This window comes from Leptodactylus fuscus, chromosome 9, assembly GCF_031893055.1.
Source record: "Leptodactylus fuscus isolate aLepFus1 chromosome 9, aLepFus1.hap2, whole genome shotgun sequence".
In the NCBI taxonomy this organism is placed as follows: Eukaryota; Metazoa; Chordata; class Amphibia; order Anura; family Leptodactylidae; genus Leptodactylus; species Leptodactylus fuscus.
The window spans coordinates 44,256,483-44,278,010 of record NC_134273.1 but is presented as its reverse complement, the minus strand read 5'-3'; the positions used below and the strand labels follow the sequence as shown (position 1 = coordinate 44,278,010).

Sequence of the window (21,528 nt, the reverse complement as noted above, 5' to 3'; positions counted from 1 at the left end):
TGTTCTTTGTCCTCCACCTTCTTTGCTTCTAGGGTGGAGTCCTCCTTTTCTTGTTCATGAGGACATTGTCTTGCCGTCTTTTTGTCCAGAACCTGAGCATCCTCATGGGCACCACGCACCGCCAAGATGTGTTCAGGCGGCTGGATTGACTAGCTCTCACGGAACCGTTCTTTGATGCTCTTTTGTGATTTCCAGGGAACTCTAGGAAGGGCCTGTCTCTTCCAGGGTATCCATCTCTAGGTGGATTCGGTCTGTCCTAGAGAGCTTTACAGTTACAGGGCAGGGATTCGCCTTGCCGTGTGATGGCTCATGCGACCAGGGCTTGCAAAGTTGTCTAAGTTTTTTCCCTCCCTCTGGGACTGCTGTTGTACATCCCATGGTTACTGTGTCCCCCAGTGAAATATTGTGAGAAAAAGGGATTTTTGTGTACTGGCCTGTAAAAATCCTTTTCTTGTTGTTTCACTGAGGGACACAGGTCCCACCCGTTGTATTTATTTATACGGGATTTTTTTTTTGTTGGAATTCTTTACGAATTTTGGTGGTTGGCTCCATATTCCTGTTCTTGGACTCTCTCCTACTGCTGTGGTACAAAACTGCCTGAGTGCACGGTCAGTGGGGAGGGTATAGCCTGTGTGGGCAGAGCCAACTTTTTCCATTTCCCTAGTGTCCGCCTCCTAGTGGCCAGGTCTATACCCATGGTTACTGTGTCCCCCAGTGAAACAACAAGAAAAGGATTTTACAGGTGAGTATACAAAATCCCTTTTTTTTTTTTTTTTTTTTTCCCTCCACCTTTTATTTTTATCACAAAAACTACATCCTATATTTTACGTTTTTTGAGGTCCTAAAGTTTAGATTTTCTATTTTTTAGCTCTGACATCTGGAGTTTGGCTTCAGTTTATACACAAAACTACAATACATGGCTGCATCTAACATACAGGGGATGCAAACATACCCAATAGGTCAGTGGTCTGGGATTAATAGGAAACTATGGACACGACAACAAAGTATGCAGAACAGACACTCCCAAGGCAGTCTTGCTCAAAGTGGGAAAAGTTGACACATATTTTACTTTTGAGGCATCGATGATGTTCCTGTTTATGAAAAATGTTTTGGCACAACCATGTCATTAAACTCAGATAATTGTCTTAGATTTTTTTTTTTTATAGCGTATAATCCAGAGCAAGTTTTTATGATATTCCAAAAGTTTTTTGGGTTTTTTTTTTTCTTTCCCCTCTCCACACCACCCCCTCCTTTCCAAACATTCATTTCCATTTAATGTGCAAACCAAAAGGAAAGCTGAATGCCAGAAGAACCAGTGCTTATATTGCAGATAACGTATGACTGGGAGTGGCCTGAATCATGATGACTTGGTGTAAGGCTGCGTTCACACGGGGTTATTTGGTCAGGAAAAATCCTCTTCAGGAAAATTCATGTGGTGTTTCTGCCTGAAAAAAAAAAAAATCAATGGGAGGGGGAAAATCCACCTGGTGTTTCTTGAGGTGTTTTTTTTTTTTTTGTCAAAAACCGCTAATGGTTTTCAGCTTCCCATTGACTTGTATTGATTTCCTGAGGTGGAATCTGCCTGAAGAATGGACGTGTCGCTAGTGGAAAATCCGCTAGCAGAATTTAAAAATAAAAATTACATAGGACTGTATTGTGAGGCGTTTTTTGGTCAGGATTTTGAGGCAGATTCCTGACCAAAAAAAACACTGTGTGAATGCAACCTAAATAGGACTTTACAGCTGGTTTGAGCAATACCAATTGAAAAAGGGGTAGGAATAGGATGGGATTGGAGGGTGAAATTATAGTGCTACCTAGGGCTCCACCCCAGTTTATTTCCTCAATTAAAGGTTATGTGATTGGAACTAGAACCCAAGTTGATCTGTATTCACGGGTAGTTGATAAGCTAATCCTTTAATTGTCCCACCATGGGGAAATTCAGTGTGTTACAGCATCATAGATAATACAAATGCTCCACGGTAGAAGCATTATAGTGACAATAGGTACAGATAAAAATAGTAGTAGGACTATTACAACTTAAGGATCTTTCAGTTATCTGTATGGAATGATGTCTACTTAGTTTGGTGATGGTTGTACAGCCTAACGGCAGCAGGGAGTAAAGACTTCCAATAGCGCTCATTGTCACATTTAGGGTGAAGTTGTCGGTCACTGCTATTCCTGTCTCATGCTTGGGATGGGAGTTATTCTCCAGATCCATTCTCCATTCTCACCACGGACAGTATCCTTCTGTCACCCACCACCTGTACTGGGTTCAGGGCCCTTCCCAGGACAGAGGTGGCCCTTCTAATCAGCTTGTCAAGCCTATTCCTATCCCTGGTTGATTTACTACTTCCCCAGCAGGCCACTCCAAAGAAGATGGCCAATTCCACTAGAGTTGAAAAAGACCCTAAGAAGTGTGCCCTGGACTCCAAAGGCCCTGAGCAGGTAGAGGCTACTGTTGGATTTTTTTTTGTACAGTGCATCCATGTGATCTGTCCAGTCCAGCTTATGATTGAGGAACACACACACATACTTATATGTGTTGACTATCTCATTGCCCGTCCCCTGGATGTTCACTGGTTTTAGGTACTCTGTGGTGTACCTAAAGTCTTGTGAGCCCCCGTTCATACATTTGTCCGAAGCTTCCTTCCTAGAGCGAATTCTTGGTGACTGTTATGGGTGCTGCAGTGATATCTCAGATACTTGAAGGGGATACAGCTGAGTTACCCACAACTGCAGTTACCAATAATACAGGGAGTCAACAGTGAAGTGCCTAGCACGTAAGAATACTGTGGCAGTGTAATATGCTCCACAGTGCCCCCCTCCCCAATAGCTGGCGTCCCCTCCCACACACCACATCCTAGCACCACCCGACTTGTCTTCAGCATCTTGCCTGCTCCTCTTCTGCTTGACGACTGAGGTCAAGTGCTCTAGACGTCACTGCTTGGGCCCCAGTAGTGATGGTGGGGGAAGGGCGGGATTTGTGCCCTGAGTCACTGGCAGGAAGAGCCCCAGAAAGGATGCGGAGTCTAAATTTTTTTTATTTTTTGTCATCTCCACTGGTCTGGCATTAACTGGAAAGTGGCCTGACAATAGCTGTACCCCTTTCCATTAACAATATGTATAGTGGTTGAGGAACTATCATGATGGTCCGTGTCCCCGTACCCCTCTGGTCTTTGTCACACCCTCTGCGACCCCAATTGTTATACCACTGCCTGTACTATGAGGGCTGGTTTTACTTTTACAATGATTGCTTGCAATTGGACAGGTAATACTAATGAACATGAGACAGGAGGGCAAAATGGGGAGTGGATCCCTCTGCTGAAGTCTCTCACTGTAAATACCTGCAGAATCCAAGTAAGTAATACGGCCCCTTAGTCATGGCTAATAGTAGGTTACAAACAGTAAGTATATATAGCAAACTAAAACAATGAAAGGACACTCCCGTCTACACACACAGACAGACATAATTAGGTAACAACAGGTTGCAAATGTGTGTCGGACATAAAGAGACAGAAGACATGGTACAGAATAAAAATGATTGTTTCCAGATTTATCTGCACAATGTATCTCCCAATCCTCTCTTGAAAATAAATATAGAGTATTAAATCTTTCTAACATGCCACTCTCTGAAACATGCTACAAATTATTAGATAAGGGTCTGGGTTTCGTACTGACCAAAAAATTCTATATTTTTGATACACTATTGGATGCAAATAAATTTGTAAGGTCTTTAACCGTCAAACGACACTTCTTTACTCAACATGAAAGTAAAAATACAGAAAACAACATAGACATAACCACAAGAAATGAATTTGATAAATTAAGTTTTCAGGAACAAGTCTGTTTAGTTGATATGCAATCCCTATAAAATATTACCCCAGAAATCAGGGACATACGAAGTTCCAAAGTGTTCATTTCTAATCCCAGGTACTATCCCATATCGTCCAGAGTACCAGCCCTGGAATATTTCCAAAATGTGGTAGAACAGGACCTTGTTAAACTACATAGTAAAAGACGCATACACATGCAAAACCTAACTATAGAAGAGAGGAATTGTCTGCAGGATTTACAGGATGATACCAGATTAGTTGTGAGAATGGCTGACAAGGGAGGGAAGGTGGTTGTCCTTAATACTGTAGACTACGGAGATAGTGTACAGGAATGACATTACAACATATGAAAAACTAACATCAGATCTGACTAGGATTTACTCTAACAACCTTTTTAACATTCTAAAAGAAGGTGTAGAATTAGGTCTAATTACTGATAGGAGATGGAGTTTTTACATGTACAGGACCCTGTTACACCGATTTTTCACGGTCTACCGAAAGTGCATATGGACAAGTTTCCACCTCCTCTCAGACTGATTATTTCAGGGATCGACTCACTTAGTGAACGAGTGAGCTCCTGGATTGACACTGTTACAGCATTTGGTGGTCAGAACTCCAGGCTTTATTAACCCCTTCCCGACATGCGCCGTAATTGTACGGCGCATGTCGGGTCTGTAACTATGGCGACCGCCATAGCCGCCGGGTGTCTACTGCTTTAAGCAGTAGCATTAACCCCTCCGGCGCCATGGTCAAAAGCGCCGGCGCCGCCATTTTGCCCGGGATCGCCGGCTCCTGGAGCATGATCCAGGGCCGACGTCACGTTGCCATGACAGCCGGGAGCCTTTACAAGGCTCCCAGGCTTGTCTGCAAATTCTCTCTTTTGCAGGCTGGTCTATGCAGCCTGCAAAAGAAAGGATGATTTTTTGCAATGCATTAGCATTGTAATGCATTGCATTAGTGATCAGACCCCCTGGTGTTCAACACCCCTAGGGGGTCTAATAAATCCAAAAAAAAAAAGTATTAAAAGGTTCAAATCACCCTCCTTTCCCTAGAACACATATAAAAGTAGTTAAAAACTGTGAAACATATACGTTAGGTATCCCTGCGTCCGAAATCGCCCACTCTATCTCCTGTTTGGTAAACGCTGTAGCGGGAAAAAGTCAAAAGTGCCAAACCGCCGTTTTTTCACTGTTTTGATTCTGATAAAAATTTGAATAAAAAGTGATCAAAGCAATAACATTTCCCGAAAATGGTAGAACTAAAAAGTACACCCGGCCCCGCAAAAAAAGACGCCCTATGCATCCCTGTACACTTACGTATAAAAAAGTTACGGCCGTCGGAATATGGCGACTTTTAGAGAAAAAAAAATTAACACAGTTTTGGATTTTTTTTTTAAGGGGTCAAAATGTACATAAAACCATATAAATTTGGTATCCCTGGAACCACACCGAAACACAGAATACAGGGGACATGTCATTTTGGCTGCACAGTGAATGCCGTAAAACCAAAGCCCGTAAGAAAGTCGCAGAAATGCATTTTTTCTTCAAATCCACCCCATTCTGAATTTTTTTTCCTGCTTCTCAGTACATTATGTAGAATAATTAATGGTGGCATCATGAAGAAAAATTTGTCCCGCAAAAATTAAGACCTCATATGGCTCTGGGAGCGGAGAAATAAAAAAAGTTATGGGGTTTAGAAGGAGGGGAGTCAAAAACGAAAATCAAAAAATGCCATCGGCAGGAAGGGGTTAAAGACACAAAAGATCTTCTACGTATATTCAAAGATTTCACCTGGACTTCTGAGCACAAATGGTTAACATGTGACGTAAAGTCCCTGTACTCTTCTATCCCCCATCATGTAGCCATCTAGGCACTGTCTTATCATCTGCACACCCACTCTAAATACTCCGAAGATTTTAATGAGTATATTATTACTATTTCTACTGTATCCTCTTACTTGCTTCAAGAACCTGTAGAAAATTCTGCAGATGGAAAATACTGTGAACAAGCTTATTTATTTACTTTCCATGACTTCTAGGTTTACCTCTCCTCCGTGCTGTACTTTCCTACATCTCCTCTGTCTCCAACTGTACTTGCTCTATGTTCTGCTTTCATAATCCAAGTCTCCCAATCCAGTTTCCAAGAACTCTCTTGAGTTGCACCAATTCTCTGGAATAAGCTATCCTGGACCATCAGATTAACGTAGAACTTTCAAACATGAAAACCCACATTTTTAGGCAGGCTTATCATATAACCTAATCTAATCTCCCCAAGATAATACTTCTCTGTTTACTTTGCCCTTTTACATTATTTATTGGAAACCTGATGGCTTCACCTAACAGTAACCTCACAACCCAAGGCACTTCATATCTGTAATTCAGATGTCACTTTATTTGTGTTTCTTCATCTTACAGTGTACAATCACTTTTTCCTTTTGTGTAACCCCTTCTTCCTCCTCTCATAGATTGTAAGTTCCTATGACTAGGGCTTTCACTACTATATACAATACTGTAAATTAATTTATTAGTCTGTTATATTCTATTTTGTCTGCATGTGTACCCTCTATTTTATTAAATGCAGTGGGATATGTTGGCGCTATAAAAAAATATTAGTATGGCGTTTCTTTACCATAGTAAAGCCATTCCTGAGTACTGAGCATACACTTTTGCAATGCCTGGTAGATGTTACTGTACCCCAAGACATTGCGAAGACAATTTTCTTCATTCACAATGCTAAGGTTTAAAAAAAAAAAAAAAAAAAAAAAACTAAACATAATTACATTGCATTATATAATTTTAGAAAAGTAAATGTACATGTGTCAAAAGATTTCTTAAATAAACATATATGTTCATATAACAACGATAAATAAAAAGCCCTTCTAGTATAAAGAGTTCTCACAAGACTGTCCCTTGAGCACTCCCAGCCTAAACTCATATTCACAATATATTATTTTCCATAAATTGTGATTCCATGAGGTGTAACGATGAGGATATAATCCTGGAAACATTAGGCTGGCTCGATTTGTTCAATAAAAAGTTTCTCTAGTGTTTAGCAGTAAATAGATTCCTAGATCTTCAGTTGTTTGTCCACCAGGAAAGAAGTCCCAGTCCAGGCTCACTTATGGACCCCTATGGAATCAGAAACATAAGCCATTATTATCAATAATAATAATAATGTCAATAAAAAAAAACCTAATGTTTCATTCACAGATATCAAGCCATTCACCATACAATTTTCACACTTACAATAAAACCTAACAAAAAAAAAAAACAACGTACAGTAGATTTGCATTCAGGGCGATGTAACTTTTCTCAGACAACCATTAGTAACTTAATTGATAGTGTTCCAAGGCATATATGTGTATTTTTACTTGTGGCAATCATACTCAATACTAAATAAGTCGAGACGTTTTCCTTTTTTTTTTTTTTTAAGCATTTACATATCATTAACATGTCTATCGATCCTGTGATTTCCATAATTCCGAGATGTGTCCTCCTTGGTGTTGCTATTTTAGTGTTAAGCTGTGTATTTGTTGAAAGCAGACAACATGGCATCAATTTCAGAATAAACGTGGCCAACTCCTTGAACCCTCAAATCAGGTGACTGGAGGGGTCCTCCTGGTGTGTCCTCTTCTGTTTACCAGGCACAGGTCTATGCTTTTTGTAGGAGTTGTGCCTGGTACTACATCCCACTACAACCCTATCCCATTTACAAGGGTTGTCTGGTAACAAGAAATTTAAAACAAGTTAGTCCTAACCATAGGACAGGGGGTGACTTGCTAACTTGTGGAGTTCTGACAGCTCGGATGTACATCGATCAGAAGATCTGATGGTTTGGGCTCTTTTTACAGACTGGTATGGCTGAAGTAGTTGGTCGTAAATGTCTGCCAGCTCCATTGATTTAAATAAAACTACCCAAGATAGTTTAGTTTCAACTTTTTATGACACTCCCATTAAAATGAATGGAGCAGTGGCATTCAATTTCTGATCAGTCTCTGCAGTTCTCGAGATTGGTAGGGCTCCCAGCGGTACCTTCTTATCTTGTGGATAGGTCATCAGAAAACCCCTTTATATAGAATGGTGGTGTAGCAGGCGCAGGCACCATGAAAAATTCTGTGCTTGTTAAACAATGAAGAAGAAGGAAAACTCTGTTACCCCACTTAGGCAGCTGGTTGTGGGTGTTGTTGGATCGCCTGTACATTTAGTCACTTCAATATCTGTAGTGTGGGGTCAGGTAACACTCCCATACTCTCCACATCAACTTCTGTTATGGAAGTTAGACGGGAAGCTTCCATAAGAAACAAATGCTGACAGTTTTTTTTCCTCATTGTAACATTAGTTCAATTATCTTGCCCCTTACCACTAGTGTGTATGGTGCTTCTTTGCGCTGGGTTTCCTCTGTAGCTGTGGAAGAGGACTCACTAGCACTCGGTCCAGTTGGAGAGGTGTCTATGAAGGTTTCATCTACAACACGGAACCGGATATCTTCCCCAATATCCATGTACAAGTCATGAGCTCCTTCCTCTGTTTCATACTCCCAAACCCAAACTTGTTCGGCCTCATCACTGGAGTAATTGTTTAAGGGACAAATACAAGCCATTTTAGAAACATTTAGAAGGGTTGTCTAGGATGAGTTGCAACACTGGTCCTGGAGGAAAGCAACCATGTTTTCCCTTGGTATTTAAGCTAACCCCTTTAAGGTAAATCAACAGAAAATGTAAGTTTAGCTGGAAACAATGCTGCAGATTTGCCACAAATAGTATACATGTATACTTTTCAGACACTTTGCTGCAGATGCTCATGAAATGTACAAAATAAGCCGATATGCTGCAGGTTTAGCATTCACACCGCAGGTCGACTTCTGTGTGGTTTTTAACAAAGTGTGGATAAGTGTGGTTTTTTTCCCGTTCTTTACTGAAATGCCTATACGTAAATGTCCTCAAACCACAAATATCACATTTTTTTGTTATATTTTCTGAAAAGTAAACCCATACAATTCAAAGATGGTGAACTTTGATTTTCTAATGACTGTATATCTATGTAGAAAATCTAGAGCTCTGTGTAAAAAAAAGCTCCAAAGTAATATTAGAAAATACTAAGAAATGAAGGAAAATTACAGACCCAAAAGATGTCAGTGCCATTACAGGTGGAGATTTCCTATAAAAACGGGGCTAGTTGTAAAAACTTGTCATCTCAAACCTATTGAAATTTCTCAAGATCATTCTTTCTCATTGCTTATGGTGACTCTAATCCATGCTATATGAAATAATCAGAGTAAGCGACTCCTAGGAACAGATTCTGAGTACATGAATATTACATTCCTATTTATACATAAGGCAGAGAAGGTTTGGAAAGGATACAATTTAGCCGGCTGCTGCAAGGACTCGGGTGGTATAACGATATCATCAAAAAAGCCAAGAGATACTGAGGAGAAATAAGAATGAATTAGTATCCTGCCATTTCTCAAAAGACACAAAATAAGACAGATGTCGAATGAAATAGCTGCTTACAGCTACTTCCTGCCAAGAAAATCCATTTCTTCAGGGAACGCAATGCTTACATAAGACTGCCAACTACAGAAAATGACAAGTACACAGAATATTTGCCACAAGCATGTCAAATATAATATCTACTCTGAAGTCTACATACTATTAGGGTGCATTCACACGGAGTTTTGTGGCGCTGTTTTTGGCACAAAACTTGTGTGAAGTATCAGCGCTGTAAAACAGAATCCCATTGAGTTCAACGGGTTCAGTCTTACGCGCGCTACACATTGAACTTAATGGAAGGCTTTTTTTTTTTACCCATTGATTTCAATGTGTGTTACACATGACACATTGAAATCAATGGGTAAAAAAAGCCTCCCATTGAGTTCAATGTGTAGCACGTGTAAGACGGAACCCATTGAACTCAATGGGATTCTGTTTTACAGCGCTGATACTTCACATGAGTTTTGTGGCAAAAACAGCGCCACAAAACGCAGTGTGAATGCACCCGGAAAATCTCCCAGCACGCATGTCCAAGGTAAACCCCTGACCATACAGATTCATACGTAACCCACAGATTCACATGTAAAAGCAGCCATCAGAGATAGAACTACATTTTTTTCCAGAAGAGTAAAAGAGAAGTGCAAAGTTTGCAGCAAAGCAAATAAATAATACACACATTATTTATATAGGGAAAACATTACTGTTCTGCATGCATAGAAAGAAAATTAAATGCGTTGTCCAGTCCTACTGATGAACTATCCTCAGGATAGGGCAATGATAAGAATGTAGCTTTCTGAAGGACCTGAGACACTAGAGTACCATGACCTTCACCGTTTCATTCAATGTAATAACAGCCTTTTTCCATTCACTCTGCAGCCATTTTTCATTGTGGACTTTATTTTTGTGTTCATACAGTTGTGCGGGGCCTTATTTTATGCATGAAAGAATAAAAAAAAAAAAAATGGAGATCTAGCAGTCCATGAGTATCTCAAAAGTAAAAACTTAACTTTTATTGTATCCATATTCAAATAAGTATGCAAAAACACCAACAATTGGAAGGAAGCATAACACTGGCTTACGTGTTTCGGAACCTAAAGTTCCTAACTAAAACAGTAGCATCAGTAAGGAACTTTAAATTCCGAAACGCGTAAGTCAGTTTTTCTTCTTTGTTGTATTATATTGCCCTTGACCGAAGGGTGGGGAGTCTGGTACAGGATTCCCTGTTGGTGAACGATCGCTGCTATCAGCTGCATGTGCAAATGCACATACAGCTGAAAACTGTCAGTGGATGCCGCGGTCTGTGGCCTACACTGACTGCAGAGTGTGACCTCTGCCCCAACGCAGGCATGATAACGCAAGTCATCAGCGCCTGCAGGAAAAAGAAGGACGACGCCCAGGTGCAATTCATGGGACTTCAGGTAAGTATAATACTGTGTGTTTGTGTGTATGTATGTATATATGTATGTAAGGAACTGCTGTGGAGCATATAATACTGTGTGGATATTATGGAAAGGGCCATATTAGGCACAAAACGCATTGTGTGCTGTTACGTAATAAAGAAGTTCTTTTATTCATCCCTGGGTGAGCGCTGGTCCTTTCGCCAAATCTTTGGATTAGGCTGGTCCTATTTGTTCTTCACTTCCATGTACCTGTGACGTCTTTCCAGCTGCTTCCTTCCCCTCTCCTTTCTTGGACATTGGGATTGGTGTTATAACGCATACAGGTTGTTGTGACATCCTTACAACTCGCTAAGGTGAACAGGCATTTTTGTCTGTACTTATTACCGTTTATACAGAAGGTAATACACAAGGATCGGCTCGGTGATCTCCATTTGTATTTCGCACACTTACCATGAACTCCTTCAGGGCTACAGCCTTTGATTTTTCCCATTAGGATCTCATCAAGAAAAGGATGAAAGACAACATACCGGAAATGGACTAAAAGACAAACAAAAGAACAAGGAGAAATCAAGCACTTAACTACTGCAAATACAAAAGAAGGAGAATTGTCAAAAATATGTACGAAGGAAAAAAAAGAAAGGAAATGTTACCAATAGCAACCATTTACGTTGCATTTAAAAAGAGGACCTCAGAAAAATAAGATCTGGCACTTTTGCTTTGCCTTGAAATTCTCTGTTGAGGCAACTTAAAAAAAAAAAAAACCAAACAAAAAAAAAAAAAACCAAACAGTGACAGAAAGATTGAAAGCCTATATAGCCTCACCAGCGCTCACGGACGGACTCTACATGACAGGTTTCCGTCTTCTGCATGCAGAAGACAGAAACCTGATAACGGAGTCCAGACGCTGGTGTGAAACCAGCGTAAAGCTGCTAGTTTCGAATAGCATGCTCCCATAGGAATGAATGGGAGCGGCCGGCGCGCAGGGGGTTGAGCGGCAGGACAATAGTCCTTTCTCATGTCTAACGCATGGAATTGAAACAATTAAATAAAGTTCATCAAAATCTATCTATGAATCAGGAGTTCTGCAGGCAATGGGAGAAGTTTTAACCTCAGCCATGAGCTGCAGTGTACATATTTTTTCTTGTATAGGACATGCACCTGTACACAGACAACTGCTTGTAGCTGGCGTATATTTCAGTTATCATTTGAGCCAGTAAACTGGAGAAACAGACAGTAAACTAATGCCCCCATGCCCAGTCGATGAAAGTGGCGTGGGTGGAACAACAGAAAAAGTTGCAAATCTTTGCGCAAAAAAAACGAATTAGATCGGGGCCCCACGGGCCGGAAAGGCCGCGACGGAAACACAGCGGGAAAAATCGTGGCGGTTTACAGTACTTGCAAAGTGGATGGGATTCATGCCAATCCCATGCCCACTTTGCGGGGAAAAAAATTGCAGCGTGGACACGGTGCGATTTCCAAAAACCATCGGCTTTCCCATAGATATAATTGTAAAAGAACGTCCGTGGAGGAAAACTTTCTGTTCAAAGTGCAGTAGGAAGAACAGCAATGCGTTCACGCCGCGGTTGTTGCCGCAGGGTTTTAGCGCGGCAGTTCGGGCCCATGGGGCTCTGGCCTAATTGTGGCTTTATTATGTCTTGTATGCCAAATAACTGGGGTGCAATGCATAACAAATCTGCCCCTTAGAGTGAGCTCAAACTGCTTAGAAATTCTGCACATTTTTTGGCTCCTTTTTTGTCACACCAAAGTGTGACAAAAAAGGAGCCAAAAAATGTGCAGAATTTCTAAGCAGTTTGAGCTCACTCTAAGGGGCAGATTTGTTATGCATTGCATCCCAGTTATTTGGCATACAAGACATAATAAAAAAACAAATTTTTTTAGGCCTCCCACAGCCTTCAATAAATTTTGTGCACAGATCCTGCATTTTGTAAATACTGGAAAACGAACAATGAGAAATGTTAAAAATATTTCATTAACTAAAAAACAGTATTTCTATAATAAAGTACCACAATATTCAAAAAGTACCAAAAACAGGGTTGGGAGAAAGTAACCTATACCCTTCCTCTACTGCAAAAAATGCAACCAACTCCAAGCAAAGCCATGATGACTTCTGACAAACTACCGTATATACTCGAGTATAAGCCGACCCGAATATAAGCCGACCCCCCTAATTTTACCACAAAAAAACTGGGAAAACTTATTGACTCGAGTATAAGCCTAGGGGGGGAAATGCAGCAGCTACTTGAAAATTTCAAAAATTAAAATGGCCGGAGTTTTTGGGTGCAGTAGTTGCTTGGAAAGGGGAGGGGGTGTTTTGGTTGTCTGTCTGCCCCTTCCCTGAGCTTCAGGACTGGGTTTTTTCTTCCCCCCCACTTGGAATTCAGTCTGGCTGAATATAGGGTATCTGCAGTGCTTCTATAAACCCCTTCCCGACGGAACAGGAGCACTGCAGATCCCCTATATTCAGTAGACCGGGCACTTTCAGACACAGGGATACCTAATGTGTATGCGTTTCACAGTAATTTTCTACTTTTGTATGTATTCTAGGAAAAGGAGTGTTTTAGAACTTTTATGTTTTTAAAATCTTCTTTTTTTTTTTCTTTTGCACTATTTTATGGGAGATTCTATACATTAATATTGTGGCTGATCATAGACCCTCCCTCCTTAAAGAAAAAATTTATTTTTTTTTGCTGACTCAAGTATAAGCCGAGGGGGGCTTTTTCAGCACAAAAACTGGGCTGAAAAATTCGGCTTATACTCGAGTATATATGGTAGTTGAAACAAAGGGTCAGATTTACTAACAAAAACATTTGTCAAAATTCTGGTGCCTAAGAGCTGGTGCACATGCCGATAAGATACTGGGCTCACATGTGCGTTGGTGTCTCCGCAGATAATCAGTTTCTGTGATCTTTTCATTAGAACAGCTCATTTAAAAGACTCAAGGATTTCAATGAGTTTTTAAAACCATCCAAGGTGTGCGTTTGGAGCATTTCCACCATGTATTTGCTCTTGTTTGGAGACAAAAGTTGGATATGCAGAGCACTTTTGTTCCATCCCAAAAAAATAAGGATACTTGATGGACAGCAACGTAGAATGAAGATTGGGGGGATCCACCAAAATGGAAAAAACTTTTTTTTTGATAAATACACAGTGGAGATCCGATAAGACCAACAGCTTACGGTATGTGTTATGCAATGAATAGGTGATATAAACTTTTCAAGATTAGATTGAAAAGTCTATTGCTCTTATCCATCATAACCCCACTGGAATAACAGATGCAGACAGAGACCCCTTCATCTGAATTTACTCCACTGTGAAAAAAAAAAAAATGATGGAAGCTTTCTTTTATCCTGTTTGTTTACTTCTATAATGGAAGAGAAAGTCCTACATGAAGGGTGCTCCATCTGCATCTGTCATTCCAGCGTCCTAAAAGTCTGTTGCTCTCATCCAATGATGGATAGGAACAGACTATACAAACTGATGTGAACTTAGCCCAAACTTTTTGTGTTGATTCATATTAGGTTAGCAAAATGAGGGGTAATTCTGTGGTTTCCTTGGTGCTGGGGTCTTAGTGTTGTATGTCATGCATTTTAACCACCCACTTGGCTAGCAGACCCTAAATTTGCATCAATACTAAGAGGGCTTATATCTTTGGAATGACTGAACAGATTTGGATAAACAAAACATCAAAATGCTCAGGGTTAAGGTGTCTTATCAGATAATTCTCCTACTGACAGGTCTTCTTTAAACTACAGATGCACCACATTCATCATCCAGTATCAGCCAATGCAATAAATCTCATGAATTATCAGATTGCCCAGTCTAAATATTAGACAATATTAGTAATTATGCCGCATAGAGAGACCAAAGACGTGAAAAGAGACTTTTTCTCTGGCACTTTCCTACAACAATTCACAAAAAGGCCTTACAAATAAACAGGCACATGTCTGCTGTTTTCTATTTCATTTCTAGGTTATATTCAAGCGATTTTTAGGTTGAAAGATTTCATTATAATAGCAAAGTGCTGCAACCAAACCCTCTAAAAGGAGAGAACAAGGCTAACATCTAAGACTAACCTTTGGTGTGAGAAGCTCCATCACCAGGAAAGATGTAGGAGTCCTCCAGCTTCGTGATGTCATAGAGGCAAATGCAGAGGCCCACGTTATACACAACCTGGTTGAAAAGAGCATTGTGAATACCATTTATTGTGATGTCAAACTAAAGGCACCGATATCTCCGTCACCGGGGTGATAGTCTACTGGTAGTCTGCCATGAACTGACCAGAAGCAAAAACTCCAAAACATCAATTTTGGAGCTTCTGATGGAGAAAACATGCTGGATATTGCCTGTCTGCTTCACCACTGATCCACAAACACACAAAGGTGGCACAATAAATGCAGTGAAGTGTGCAGTAAATATTTGCCTAAAAGCTAACAGCTGGTTACAGTAGATTTTGGATACCCTTAGGCCAGTGACACACAGGGGTGAGTTAGCAGTGGTTTAGTCAAGGCAAAACAGAAGGAGGCTAACTGGCTGCAATGTACAGTAGCAGTGTAGTAAGTGGGATTTGAAGATATTCCATCCTGGCACTGGACTATGGGTTCTGAAATTATTACTATGTGTTTAGTCATGGTTTTCAACCATGAGCCAGCTGCACTGGGGATTGAGAGTCACAGTGCGTAAGGGCCTGTACTGTGCAGCCTTAGACTAATACAGTGATTTACTGCCATTTAGGGTCACTTTTTCACATGTTATAGAAGTCAATCAAAAGTTTAAAAACTGATGATACCAGATATATAATATATATATATATATATATATATATATATTGTAAGCAGATGGCTGGTCAGGTAATGGAGGGGGGTGTACAGCTCACCCAGACTACTAAGGTGGGTGGGATGAGAAAACTCCAGAAGGAATGTTTGTTGGTAGTGGGACCTGTCATTCCACCCCCCTCCAGTCTACACTTTGGGGATGTTCCGGCAGCGACTCGGCTGCAGAGAATCTGCTCGTCAAGGAGGTTTAAGAAGCCAGCTCCAGCAGCGGGGGGGGCAGAGCTTGGCTGGAGAGCCAACAGAGAAGTCATATTTATGGAGCTGTGTCCTGAGTGATTCTACTGGCTTTTGATTTCTGTTATCCTAGGTGAGGTAACCTATTCTATGTTTAGTTAGAGCCTAGCCGGGCAGGGATTTATTTTTGTATTGTTTCCTTTTGTTGCTGGACTATATTTTTGAGTGAAACTAAAACTCTACCTTTGTTTTGGACTAAAGAAACTGGACTTGTGTGTCTATGCCACCCCACCTAGCAACCCCTGACATACACAAAATATATATATATATATATATATATATATATATATATATATATATATATATATATACATACATACACTTTCACAAATTATCTTGCACCATATTCCACCTTATTGGCCAATTTCTTGTTTAGTTCTTCAGCAATTGAGTCATTTAGTTTGCGTTCAAACTGCCATGGTGTTGTCCGAACAGTGTCCACCATTTCTACTAGGACAAACATACTGGAAACTGACCAGGGCTGAAAATAGAGAAAACAAAATATATAACAAAATATTAGTAATAAAACCCTTAAGTTTAGAAATACATTCTGTGGATGTTAGTAAATACAATAAGAAAACAATGTAATAATACCAGCACTGTCCTGCATCTCATTACTGTAATAAGAGTCAACGTTCTCAACCACAGAGGATGATAAAATCGTAGCCCGGAGGTCCCTAATATTTTCCAGCTTGTAAGCAGTATCGTATACGGCAGGTTTAGTTTAGCTACACTTTGTATCTGCAGGACTTAGTTTGTATTCAGATGGTCAGGTTGGGTGCACATAAGGCTTTTAAGATTTTGCTGTGTTTGAGCAAAATCCAGGTGTGGCTATAAAAGGAATGGAACATATAAAAGAAGTTCTTGTACTTATAACTTCTGCTTAATCCACTCCTGGCTTTGAATCAAAAAAATGAAACAAAATCTGCAACAAAGAAACCGGCGTGGTTTTATAAATCGTAGCATTTTAATTATGCCTACGGAAACCCTGGCGGTTTCCCTATAGGTATAATTGAATCAAAGTTCGCAGAGGAAACCTCTGTCAACTTTGTACTACAGCTATCGATACAACTACCAATACTACTGCTGCTAATACTACTATCAATAATACCGCTATCAATACTACTACCAATACTACTACTACCACCACCAATGCTACTGATACTAATAACAATACTTTTACTAATACTATAAAGGAGCCTTCACACGGAGTAACGCGCCACTCATTTTGTCCCATATACACGTGTAAAATCTAGTAAGCCATTGAGGTCAATGGTTTTGGGTTGTTTTTTTTTTTATAACGTGCGTAAATTTACATGCACATAATTACGCGCGTTATACGAAAAAAAAAAAAACATTGAACTCAATGGCTTACTAGATTTTACACGTGTATTTGGGACAAAACGAGCGGCTTGTTACTCCGTGTGAAGGCTCCCTTAACTACTGCTACAATACTCCACTACTACTACCGCTATCAATGCTCTACTACTACTACTATCAATACTCTACTACCGCTATCAATGCTCTACTACTACTATCAATACACTACTACTACCGCTATCAATGCTCTACTACTACTACCGCTATCAATGCTGCTACCAGTACTTCTCCACTCTCCCTCTGCAGCAATTTCATCAGAGATGAAACTTGAGCTGACAGACAGTACTGATGCAATGCAATTTTGTAGGGTCAGTGCTCCTATAGGCTGCTGTGCACCCCACGTCCATTACTCTCGGTGCGGTAAGAAGTGAGCCTTCCGTACCTGCAGTCCTGCTAGCCTCCTACTGCACGTGTAACAGGTTTCATGTAGGTGCTGGATCTTAGGAAGTAAAGCGAAAGGACCTATGATGATGTCATAGCATGTGATCAGTCACGTGTGTAGGCGGAGTCAGGGCTTGCTGTTGTGCTGGAGGAGCTGTGTGTTGTGTGGACTGCGCATGGTGCAGAGCTGTGTATGTGATATGTTGTACAGAGGTGCTGTATGTGTAGAAGGGGCAGGGTGCAGCCTTAGACATCGCCTTCCCCTTCTGTAGTGTGCACACGGGGCGCACAGGCGCTGGTGGTAACTGCTGTGTTGTACAATGGCAGCAGATTTGTGCACATTCTGCATAGTATACCTGCAGCATAACTCCACACGTGGTGTAGGTCTGTCTCAGCATATCAGGCTCTGCTGTACATTATACATTCCCAAGACAGAAAATAAGCAGCGGCCAACTGTGTGAACAAACCCTTAAAATATGAGGGTTAATAGTGTATGCGGGATATTGTACAAAGAATGTTTATGGGCCCTCAGGTGGGTTTTGTTTTTTTTTATACTGATGGCCTTATCTTAAACCAGGATTTTGTTGAATAGTGCCAGCAGAACCAGCTCAGGATTAATGCTGGGAAAACCAAGGAGATGGTGGTGGACTTTAGTAAACAGAGAGGTGCTCCGACCCCGGTGGAGATCCAAGGGACATGCATTGATATAGTCAGGACCTATAAGTACCTGGGCGTGCGCCTCAATAATAAACTAGACTGGGTTGATCACCTGGAGTTGCTGCACAGAAAGGGCCACAGCAGACTCTACCTACTCAGGAGGCTGAGGGCCTTCAGAGGCCAGGGAACACTTCTTAGGGCCTTTTCAACTCTGTGGTTGCTTCAGCCATCTTTTTCAGTGTGGCCTGCTGGGGGAGCAGTATATCAACCAGGGACAGAATAGACTTGACAGGCTGATCAGGAGGGCCAGCTCTGTCCTGGGGAACCCCCTGGACCCAGTACAGGTGGTGGGTGACAGAAGGATACTGTCTGTGGTGACCTCCATCCTGGAGAACAAGTCCCACCCCATGTATGGGACCCTGATGGAACTTGGCAGCACTGTAAGTGACCATCTGCTTCACCCCAAGTGTGAGAAGGAGCGCTATCGCAAGTCCTTCCTTCCAACCGTGACCAGGCTGTATAATCTACATCAGTCCAAGCGAAGTGGCAGTGGTGGTGCCAGGACCAGAGATGCGTGTTACCAAATTCAGTGTGGGAGCCCCACCAGTCCGATACTGCTAGCCTATGCTGCAGATAGGTCAACAGTCTGCGGAAAAAAAAACACCTGGGCCTGGAACTCATGAGTGGATTTAGCAGAAGGGAGAAGTGTCAGTGCTTTCTTTGTTTCTTTGTGAGAGAACTCTCATCAGCACCACCTTCATCTTCGTCAGCGGCATCCTCTTCTTCCGGGGGTGGCTTGTAACTTCTAGGCCTTGATCCTTGGGCAGAGCAGACTGCGCATGCCCACAGAGTCAACAGTCACTTTACAGAGCCAGAAGCAGATAGTTGTTTTCGGTGTAGTGACTGTGCTAAGTTATTGGGTCTTAGGGTGCATTCACACTACGTATACGGCAGCTTATTCTGAACGTAAATCACGTTCAGAATCAGCAGCGTATAAAGCAGTTCCATTCATTTCTATGGGAGCCAGCATACGAGCGTTCCCCATAGAAATTAATGGGCTGCTTTTTTCACTACAAGCAGTCCCATTGAAGTGAATAGGATGTGCTCGCGTGTACGGCTCGGCATGAGCAGAGCTAGCTGTACACACGGGCACTTCCCATTCACTTCAATGGGACTGCTCGTAGTGAAAAAAGCAGCCCATTATACGTATGCCGGCTCCCATAGAAATGAATGGAACTGCTTTATATGCCGCTGATTCTGAACGTGTTTTACGTTCAGAATAAGCTGCCGTATACGTAGTGTGAATGCACCCTTAGCTCCCATTTGCTTACTCCTGAGCTGAAGTAACTCAGAGCAACCAGCGAACAGAGCTACCTGCTTCCAGCTCTGCTCTCTGTACAATAATTACGGAGAACAGCTGATTGGCGGGGTTCTCGGATATCAGACCACGTCTTATTTTATATTGATGACCTACCCTAAGGATAGGTTATCAGTCTCATACACTTGGAATCCCATCCACACGTTACGGAAAAATATGGAAATAGAAATCGCAGCATGTCAATTATACCTAAGTAAACACCGGCGGTTTCCCTATTAGTATAATAGAAGCAGAAAGTCTGTCTCTCTGTGAAAACCTTTGCAGGAAAAACTGCAATGCGCTACCACGACATTTTTTGCTGTGGCCTGCTACATGGAGGTTTAACCTTAAAGGGGTTTTCCAGGCAAAAAATTGTTTTTTGGTTTGTTTTTTTTAAAGAACGTGCTATTAATGGGTTAATAAATGCACCCAAATACCTTCAGCAGTGTTTTCAGTGATTTCTAAGTTTCTCTGGGCGCTCCCGGCATTCTCTGCATTTGTTTACTTGGTGTAGTTTCCTGAACAGAGCAGGAAGGGGTTATAGGGGTTGTACAAATCTGGTATGTTTGGCCTATCCTGAGGGTAGGCCATAAAAAGCTTAACCCCCCTCTTACCCCCTTTCATGTTATTTTATTGTAATATTTAGTTTGTGCTTTTTATCTTTAAAACACACTTGAGAAGATGTATAGTTTCCTTACAACACTTTTTTGAAGGAAAAAAACACTAGAATTTAGTCCTAAACCAAACCACATTACCTTGTAGAGGTGATTCTATATTTTCCAAATATGGAGCCTTATTTTCCTGTTTCATTCATATGCAAATGATGGGGAAAATGCTATGCCTGGCACTTTCCTATTGTGCATATGATTAAAATTGAAATTTACATGAAAATGGGTCTCCAAAGCTGAATAACAGAGACATTTTGTAGAACATACTGTGGAATTACCGCTGCAAAGTAATGGGACTAGTTCATAACAAATTTACTGCTGACAGACTCACTTTAAACGCCATTTGCACATCATTTTTCCTTGTCACCCTCCTCACGTTCTGAAAGGAGGGCATGACAAAGTCATGGTGTGGACAGGCCAGACAAATTTATCATAACGGACGCCAGTTTTGTGACGTAAACGATGACTGAAATCTATGCCAGCTATGCTGCTGTAAATTTCTGTCTGGATGTAGGGACAGACAGAGGGTGACAAGACATGGGCCAACAAAGGGTAAACCATGTCTGGTATTGTATTGGTTTTTATTTTTTTTTCATAATAAAGCATCTTCTGATCATTGACATAATACCCTGCAAAACCAATGGCTGTCAATATACCATCTCCAGCAGAACCTAACAGAAGGACTATCGCGGGAGGGGAGAGGAGGATGAGTGAGCAGGTCGTACTGTAAAATAACATAGACTCCACCATCTAAGGAATTAGACATCTGAGTTTTCTCCAGTCATGGGTGTATCTAATGGTGCAGGCTAAGTTACTGAGCCATCAACATCATTGTGCCACAAATGTACGGCATGGGGCCAAAACTGGTTAAGGGGGCATTCACACTACGTATACTGAAGCTTATTCTGAACGTAAAACACGTTCAGAATAAGCGGCGTACACGCTGGCACTTCCCATTCACTTCAATGGGACTGCTCGTAGTGAAAGAAGCAGCCCATTCATTTCTATGGGGAGCGCTCGTATGCCGGCTCCCATAGAAATGAATGGAGCTGCTTTATACGCCGCTTATTCTGAACGTGTTTTTCGTTCAGAATAAGCTTCAGTATACGTAGTGTGAATGCCCCCTCACACTGTCGCTTTATCCACAAGACATGCCCTGTTGGTCCAATTTCTTGAACCCCAGTTGAGCCTAAAAATGTTTCAGTATCCACATGCCCCGAGACACCGCTCACCTGCGGCTGGCACTAGATGCACAATTTTGGAACTATTGGCTACCAC

At 41.3% G+C, this 21,528-nt stretch overlaps 2 protein-coding genes across 2 annotated transcripts in view; both read right to left on the bottom strand.

Moving 5' to 3' along the window:
* PMM1 (phosphomannomutase 1) overlaps positions 1-21,528 on the bottom strand; it is a 131,303-nt gene that overhangs the window by 49,161 nt on the left and 60,614 nt on the right. The window lies entirely within an intron of this gene.
* On the bottom strand, positions 3,868-17,644 carry POLR3H (RNA polymerase III subunit H). The gene is made up of 7 exons (XM_075287347.1): positions 17,570-17,644; positions 16,160-16,288; positions 14,815-14,911; positions 11,171-11,257; positions 9,192-9,255; positions 8,192-8,396; positions 3,868-6,960 (listed from the first exon to the last, which is right to left on the bottom strand). The coding sequence occupies exons 2-7, from the start codon at positions 16,268-16,270 to the stop codon at positions 6,907-6,909; spliced, it is 618 nt and encodes a 205-aa protein (XP_075143448.1). The 5' UTR covers positions 16,271-16,288; positions 17,570-17,644; the 3' UTR covers positions 3,868-6,906.